Source organism: Coregonus clupeaformis, chromosome 28 (genome assembly GCF_020615455.1).
Source record: "Coregonus clupeaformis isolate EN_2021a chromosome 28, ASM2061545v1, whole genome shotgun sequence".
Lineage (NCBI taxonomy): Eukaryota > Metazoa > Chordata > Actinopteri > Salmoniformes > Salmonidae > Coregonus > Coregonus clupeaformis.
In genome coordinates this window covers 1,284,980-1,294,140 of record NC_059219.1, presented here as the reverse complement: position 1 = coordinate 1,294,140, position 9,161 = coordinate 1,284,980, and the positions used below count along the sequence as shown (strand labels likewise).

The 9,161-nt window shown below is 44.1% G+C and overlaps 1 protein-coding gene across 1 annotated transcript in view; it reads left to right on the top strand.

Moving 5' to 3' along the window:
• Positions 1-6,040: 6,040 nt before the first annotated feature.
• nacad (NAC alpha domain containing) overlaps positions 6,041-9,161 on the top strand; it is a 22,789-nt gene continuing 19,668 nt past the window's right edge. Inside the window, exon 1 of the mRNA XM_041881544.2 lies at positions 6,041-6,125. Coding sequence (XP_041737478.2) covers positions 6,041-6,125 — 85 coding nt within the window. The remainder of the gene's footprint in view (positions 6,126-9,161) is intronic.

Below are 9,161 nucleotides of genomic sequence, written 5' to 3'. Positions count from 1 at the left end.
GTTGATCATTGCTAGACAACCATTTTCAGGTCTTGCCATAGATTGTAAAGTAAATTTAAGTAAAAACTAACTCAGCCACTCAGGAACATATTCACTGTCTTCTTGGTAAGCAACCCTAGTGTAGATATGTTCTTGTGTTTTAGGTTATTGTCCTGCTGAAAGATTAATTAATCTCCCAGTGTCTGGTGGAAAGCAGACGGAACCAGGTTTTCCTCTAGAGTTTTGCCTGTGCTTAACTCATTCAGTTTGTTTTTTATCCCAAAAACACTCCCTAGTACTTGCTGATGACAAGCAAACCCATAACATGATGCAGCCACCACCATGCTTGAAAATATGAAGAGTGGTACTCAGTGATGTGTTGTGTTGGATTGGCCACAAACATAACGCTTTGTATTCAGGACTTAACGTTTATTTCTTTGCCACATTTTCTGATGTTTTACTTTAGTGCCTTATTGCAAACAGGATGCATGTTTTGGAGTAATTTTTATTCTGTACAGGCTTCTTTATTCTCAATGTCATTTAGGTTAGTATTGTGGAGTAACTACAATGTTGTTGATCCATCCTCAGTTTTCTCCTATCATAGCCATTAAACTCTGTAACTGTTTTAAAGTCACCATTGGCCTCATGGTGAAATCCCTGAGCAGTTTCCTTCCTTCCTCTCTGGCAACTGAGTTAAGAAGGAGTGACTGGGTGTATTGATACACCATCCAAAGTGTAATTAATAACTCAAAGGAATATTCAATATCTGCCTTTTTTTTTACCCTTCTACCAATAGGTGCCCTTCTTTGTGAGGCATTGGAAAACCTCCCTGGTCTTTGTGGTTGAATCTGTGTTTGAAATTCACTGATCGACCTTACAGATAAAAATATGTGTGGGGTACAGACATGAGGTAGTCATTCAAATATCATGTCCATGCAACTTATTGTGTGACTTGTTAAGCAAATTTTTACTCCTGAATTTATTTAGGCTTGCCATAACAAAGGGGTTACTATTTATTGACTAAATACATTTCAGCTTTTCATTTGTAAAAATGTCAAAAAATATAATTGTGTGTAGGCCAGTGACACAACATCTCAATGTAACACAACAAAATGTGAAAAAAGTCAAGGGGTGCGTGAACCTTTTGAAGGCACTGTATGTTGTTGAGTTGCTAAGTGCTGATTTGGAGCATGTGTACTCACAGCTATAATGATAAAGCAGGATGTTTTAAGATGATGTTTCCATTTATTGTCTCACCTAGAATCAGTGGTGGAAAAAGTACCCAATTTGTCATACTTGAGTAAAAGTAAACATACCCTAATAGAAAATGACTAAAGTGAAAGTCACCCAGTAAAATACTAATTGAGTAAAAGTCTAAAAGTATTTGGTTTGAAACTTAATACTTTATACTTAAGTATCAAAAGTAAATGTAATTACTAAAAAATAAGTAAAAGTATAAATCATTTCGAATTCCTTTATATTAAGCTAACCAAATGGCACCATTTTTTTTTTAACGGATAGCCAGGGGCACATTGTTTACAAACAAAGCATGTGTGTTTAGTGAGTCCGCCAGATCAGAGGCCGTAGGGATGACCAGGGATGTTCTCTTGATAAGTGTGTGTATTGGACCATTTTCCTGTCTTGCTAAGCATTCAAAATGTAACAAACTTTTGGGTGTCAGGGAAAATGTATGGAGTAAAAAGTACATTCTTTTCTTTGGGAATGTAGTGAGTAAAAGTTGTCAAAAATAATATAAAAAGCTGAGTAAAAATACCCCAAAAAACTACTTAAGTAGTACTTTAAAGTATTTTTACTTAAGTACTTTACACCACTGCCTAGAAGGTAACCCATGATGGTAATTCGCTGTAGAACTGAGATGAAAGAGAGAATCATGACTGATCTACATATTATATTATTACAATTACAACATACAGTGGGGATTTTGCAGGTTTTCCTACTTACAAAGCATGTAGAGGTCTGTCATTTTTATCATAGGAACACTTCAACTGTGAGAGACGGAATCTAAAACAAAAATCCAGAAAATCACATTGTATGATTTTTAAGTAATTAATTTGCATTTTATTGCATGACATAAGTATTTGATCACCTACCAACCAGTAAGATTTCTGGCTCTCACAGACCTGTAACTTCTTCTATAAGAGGCTCCTCTGTACTCGACCCGTTACCTGTATTAATGGCACCTGTTTGAACTTGTTATCAGTATAAAAGACACCTGTCCACAACCTCAAACAGTCACACTCCAAACTCCACTATGGCCAAGACCAAAGAGCTGTCAAAGGACACCAGAAACAAAATTGTAGACCTGCACCAGGCTGGGAAGACTGAATCTGCAATAGGTAAGCAGCTTGGTTTGAAGAAATCAACTGTGGGAGCAATTATTAGGAAATGGAAGACATACAAGACCACTGATAATCTCCCTCGATCTGGGGCTCCACGCAAGATCTCACCCCGTGGGGTCAAAAGGATCACAAGAACGGTGAGCAAAAATCCCAGAACCACACGGGGGAACCTAGTGAATGACCTGCAGAGAGCTGGGACCAAAGTAACAAAGCCTACCATCAGTAACACACTACGCCGCCAGGGACTCAAATCCTGCAGTGCAAGACGTGTCCAGGCCCGTCTGAAGTTTGCTAGAGTGCATTTGGATGATCCAGAAGAGGATTGGGAGAATGTCATATAGTCAGATGAAACCAAAATAGAACTTTTTGGTAAAAATTCAAATTGTCGTGTTTGGAGGACAAAGAATGCTGAGTTGCATCCAAAGAACACCATACCTACTGTGAAGTATGGGGGTGGAAACATCATGCTTTGGGGCTGTTTTTCTGCAAAGGGACCAGGACGACTGATCCGTGTAAAGGAAAGAATGAATGGGGCCATGTATCGTGAGCTTTTGAGTGAAAACCTCCTTCCATCAGCAAGGGCATTGAAGATGAAACGTGGCTGGGTCTTTCAGCATGACAATGATCCCAAACACACCGCCCGGGCAACGAAGGAGTGGCTTCGTAAGAAGCATTTCAAGGTCCTGGAGTGGCCTAGCCAGTCTCCAGATCTCAACCCCATAGAAAATCTTTGGAGGGAGTTGAAAGTCCGTGTTGCCCAGCGACAGCCCCAAAACATCACTGCTGTAGAGGAGATCTGCATGGAGGAATGGGTCAAAATACCAGCAACAGTGTGTGAAAACCTTGTGAAGACTTACAGAAAACGTTTGACCTGTGTCATTGCCAACAAAGGGTATATAACAAAGTATTGAGAAACTTTTGTTATTGACCAAATACTTATTTTCCACCATAATTTTCAAATAAATTCATTAAAAATCCTACAATGTGAATTTCTGGATTTTTTTTCTCATTTTGTCTGTCATAGTTGACGTGTACCTATGATGAAAATTACAGGCCTCTCATCTTTTTAAGTGGGAGAACTTGCACAATTGGTGGCTGACTAAATACTTTTTTCACCCACTGTAAGTATCTGATACATCAGAAAAGCAGAACTTAATATTTGGTACAGAAACCTTTGTTTGCAATTACAGAGATCATACGTTTCCTGTAGGTCTTGACCAGGTTTGCACACACTGCAGCAGGGATTTTGGCCCACTCCTCCATACAGACCTTCTCCAGATCCTTCAGGTTTCGGGGCTGTCGCTGGGCAATACGGACTTTCAGCTCCTCCAAATAATTTCTATTGGGTTCAGGTCTGAGACTGGCTAGGCCACTCCAGGACCTTGAGATGCTTCTTACGGAGCCACTTCTTAGTTGCCCTGGCTGTGTGTTTTGGGTCGTTGTCATGCTGGAAGACCCAGCCACGACCCATCTTCAATGCTCTTACTGAGGGAAGGAGGTTGTTGGCCAAGATCTCGCGATACATGGCCCCATCCATCCTCCCCTCAATACGGTGCAGTCGTCCTGTCCCCTTTGCAGAAAAGCATCCCCAAAGAATGACGTTTCCACCTCCAGGCTTCATGGTTGGGATGGTGTTCTTGGGGTTGTACTCATCCTTCTTCTTCCTCCAAACACGGCGAGTTTAGACCAAAAAGCTATATTTTTGTCTCATCAGACCACATGACCTCCCATTCCTCCTCTGGATCATCCAGATGGTCATTGGCAAACTTCAGACGGGCCTGGACATGCGCTGGCTTGAGCAGGGGGACCTTGCGTGCGCTGCAGGATTTTAATCCATGACGGCGTAGTGTGTTACTAATGGTTTTCTTTGAGACTGTGGTCCCAGCTCTCTTCAGGTCATTGACCAGGTCCTGCCGTGTAGTTCTGGGCTGATCCCTCACCTTCCTCATTATCATTGATGCCCCACGAAGTGAGATCTTGCATGGAGACCCAGACCGAGGGTGATTGACCGTCATCTTGAACTTCTTCCATTTTCTAATTAATTGCGCCAACAGTTGTTGCCTTCTCACCAAGCTGCTTGCCTATTGTCCTGTAGCCCATCCCAGCCTTGTGCAGGTCTACAATTTTATCCCTGATGTCCTTACACAGCTCTCTGGTCTTGGCCATTGTGGAGTTGTTGGAGTCTGTTTGATTGAGTGTGTGGACAGGTGTCTTTTATACAGGTAACGAGTTCAAACAGGTGCAGTTAATACAGGTAATGAGTGGAGAACAGGAGGGCTTCTTAAAGAAAAACTAACAGGTCTTTGAGAGACGGAATTCTTACTGGTTGGTAGGTGATCAAATACTTATGTCATGCAATAAAATGCAAATTAATTACTTAAAAATCATACAATGTGATTTTCTGGATTTTTGTTTTAGATTCCGTCTCTCACAGTTGAAGTGTACCTATGATCAACAATTACAGACCTCTACATGCTTTGTAAGTAGGAAAACCTGCAAAATCGGCAGTGTATCAAATACTTGTTCTCCCCACTGTATACGTAAAGTACGTAAATATGTTCTAATGAAAAAGGCTCAGATGGTTCCTTTCGAACTCTGGCCCAATGAGTGTTGAGATCATGTTGCGGTATAGAGAGTACGCTGCTAAGTAACACCATTGATTGGTTGGTTGATTGACTGATTGATTTCATCATCACGCCACCTCTGAGCCCAGCCAGCCAGCTGTCCAAGTATTGACTGTTGTCATAGAGACCAGGTACTGTCTGAGGGGAGTGTGTTTCTGTGTGTTGTTGACCTCAGGTCAGCGAAGAGCAGGGAAATATGAGTAAGCAGATGAGAGAGGAGGATATTACCGCTGATGTATGAACGTCAGCCAGGCTGAAATTGGCAGAGAGTCGACGGGGGATTCTGTTGAGCTGGTAGAGCTGAGGCAGAAACCCCCTGATACACACACACACACACACACACACACACACACACACACCCAGCGTGGGAAGCTTGGGGGTTGCCATGGAAACTGCTAGTGCTCCATGGGCTGTGGGATTGGGGGGGGCAAATGGAAAGGGGGAGGAGGAGGAGACTGAAACTTGTAACACTCTCCTTCAATCTCTCTTTCACAACCGTTATTTCCTCCATCTGTCTTTCTGCAATAGCCCATCTTCTCCACACACCCTCTCTCTAGCCCTCTTTCTCTGCAGTACCTTCCTGATGGGGGCAGCACTCAGACATCAGCAGGAATCTGCTGACATCATCGCTGAGTATCAAGTAATCGCCAGAGAGAGGGGGAGGGAGGGATGGGAAGGAAAGCGGGAGGGGAGGAGGGAGGCAGTGCTGCTCAGCCGGGTAACGAGAGAGAATACTGCAGCTCCCTCTCAGATTCCACACAAACATATGTGCCCATACACACACCGGCAGCATCGCGAGACCCACACACACTCTCACTCATAGCATCATCGCGGCTCTGCTCTGCTGCACCACAGAGAGAGGAACGCTCTCTCTCTCGCTCTCTAACACACACACATACACATGTGTGCTGCAGGAGATCTGAGTGCTAGGTCGCTGAGCATTCAGCCTCTTTCTCTCTCTCTCTCTCTCTGCCCCTCCCTCTACTGCGCACTCTCTCTCTCTCTCTCTGTTCACCTTGGCTGCTGGGTGGTGTGGAGTTATTGTTGCGTCAGAGCCAGAGAGATCCAGAGACAGCCATGCCGGGGGAGAGCTCTCACAGATCTGTCCCCAAAGAAAAACATCCGGAGCGGGGAGCAGAGCAGACAGGCCTGCCTGAACCAGGTAGGACCACCTGGGAGGAGAGAGGGGAAAGGGGGTAGAGAGGAAAAAGAGAAAGGGGAAGGAGGACAAGGGAGAGTGCTGGTGGCGGAGGAGAGAGGGGGAGGGTGAGGAGCATGCAAGGCAGTAGGGAGAGGAGGAGATGTTAGTTACAGAGAGGCTGGTAGAGTAGGGAAATAGATACCTGCTATAATGCCATGTGGGAAGCAGACAGACCGACGGATTAGAGAGGTAGAGCTGGGTCATGTCTGTCTGTCTGTGTCCACTCCAGTCCTAGTTCCAGCTCCAGCCCCCTAGCCTTCACCCCAAGCCCCCCATCCACAACACTTACCCTACTTAACCCCACAAACATCCCCTTCCCCCTACCTGACCCCCAGCTCCATATTCCCTCTTCCCCTCACTAACCCCATACCCCCACCCTCTCCCCAGCCCCATCTCACTGCCCAGTGGCGGTGTGTTTTCTCAGGGCAGAGTGGAGCAGCTTCTCCCTCCCTCTCTCGTCCTTACCTTCCCTTCCCCCAGTCTCAGCATGCAGGGACATGACACAGCACCGCACTCAGCAGCAGCATTCACACAGTAACAGCAGGGCCAGATACTGAAGGAACAGATTCAGACAGGGACTGATGTAGGGGGAAATCAGAGCATTTGAGAAATAGTTATTCTTGTTAGATAAGACACTGACTATAATAATATGCCATTTAGCAGACGCTTTTATCCAAAGCGACTTACAGTCATGCGTGCATACATTTTTGTGTATGGGTGGTCCCGGGGATCGAACCCACTACCTTGGCATTACAAGCGCCGTGCTCTACCAGCTGAGCTACAGAGGACTACTGGAACTGTGTGTGTACATGTCACTGTATGCTACGTACTGCAAACATAGCTATTGATGAGATTATGTAGTCGATATGGTTATTATGGTATTGTTGTTATGTTGCATCTGGTAGGTTTGTATCTAGCAGACAATAGATGTATTCTGTGTTAGGTTCTGTACTTGAGTATAGGAGTTGCATCTCCCAGACTGTATTTACCTGTGTATTATGTTTGTGAGTTCATTGTGTTGAAGTGAAGGGGGATAAGTACACTGGGGGGATAAGGAGTATGTCTCAGACAGTAGAAGTACAGTGTAAGGGTTAGGGCAGTGTTCCCCAACTGGTGGCCCGTGGGCCAAATTTGGGCCACGGGTGGTTTTATTTGGCCCCCAAAGATTTCTGAGCAAAAATTATATACATATATTTTTGGGGGGGTTCATTGTTGTCCCGTGTAGCTAAGTTGGTAGAGCATGGCGTTTGCAACGCCAGGGTTGTGGGTTCGATTCCCACGGGGGGCCAGTATGAAAAATGTATGCACTCATAAACTGTAAGTCGCTCTGGATAAGAGCGTCTGCTAAAAATGACTAAAATGTAAAAAAATAAAAGACTGTAAAAAACACCAGGAATGCAGCTCCAATTGATTTTAATTTAAGAAATCACACATAATAGAGAGACACGACGTGATCGTGTAAGCAAGGTTTGAAATGATTATGTTTTAGTCAAACATTATATATGTTTGGGCTTCTTGTGGTCAATTTGCAGTCTACATATTATTTGTAATTATGTTCCGGCCCCCCGACCATCCGCTCAAGAAAAAATCGGCCCGTGGCTGAATGTAGTTGATGATCCCTGGGTTAGGGTATTATCTCTCCGACAGTAGAGGTAATTGGGGTATAAGGTACAGTAGCCTAGAGGTTAGAAGAGGCAGGCCAGCAGCCGAAAGGTTTCTGGTTCAAGCCCCTGGCAGGGAGACTCAAAAATGGCAATGGAACTGGAAGGCTGCTGGTCTCTGATCTTGAGCAAAGCCCCCCACAATTTCTCTCCATCAAGGGTTCTGTATAGCTACAGTGGAGGCATTTGTGGTGCTGTATAGGTACAGACCGTACAGTAGAGGAACATGTGGTATAGGTAGGGCCAGGAGTTTTGGGGCACTGTGCTTTTACCTGTATTTCCAGCATTGACCACTAGTGTTGCTGCAGGTAGGAAATCCTAGGAAATGTTCAGTAATTTACACAAGCTGTCATCTCCAATCAATCAATGTCTGGTTGTGCGTAGCTCTGCAAATCTTAATCGCACAAAACCTATTATTTGGCAGGGAATACTATTTGTAGATGAGTGATTCTGCACCTCAATTTGCTCAAGCTGATCCTCTCGAACGGAATCGGAAGTTGTAGCTAAAAATAGGTCAATTAGGGGCAGTTAAAGGGGAGAGTCAATGAAACCAACCTTGGAAGTAAAGTTGAAGTCGGAAGTTTTCATACACCTTAGCCAAATACATTTAAACTCAGTTTCTCACAATTCCTATAAAAATTCCCTGTCTTAGGTCAGTTAGGATCACCACTTTATTTTAAGAATGTGAAATGAAAGAATAATAGTAGAGAGTGATTTATTTCAGCTTTAATTTTTTTCAGCACATTCCCAGTGGGTTAGAAGTATTTGGTAGCATTGTCTTTAAATTGTTTAACTTGGGTCAAACGTTTCGGTTAGCCTTCCACAAGCTTCCCACAATAAGTTGGGTGAATTTTGGCCCATTCCTCCTGGCAGAGCTGGTGTAAGTGAGTCAGGTTTGTAGGCCTCCTTGCTCGCACACACTTTTTCAGTTCTGATCCACAAATATTCTATAGGATTGAGGTCAGGGCTTTGTGATGGCCACTCCAATACCTTGACTTTGTTGTCCTTAAGCCATTTTGCCACAGCTTTGAAAGTATGCTTGGGGTCATTGTCCATTTGGAAGACCCATTTGTGACCAAGCTTTAACTTCCTGACTGATGTCTTGAGATGTTGCTTCAATATATCCACCTAATTTTCCTTCCTCATGATGCCATCTATTTTGTGAAGTGCACCAGTCCCTCCTGCAGCAAAGCACCCCCACAGCATGATGCTGCCACCCCCGTGCTTCACGGTTTGGATGGTGTTCTTCGGCTTGCAAGTACCCCCTTTTTCCTCCAAACATAACGATGGTCATTATGGCCAAACAGTTCTATTTTTGTTTCATCAGACCAGAGGA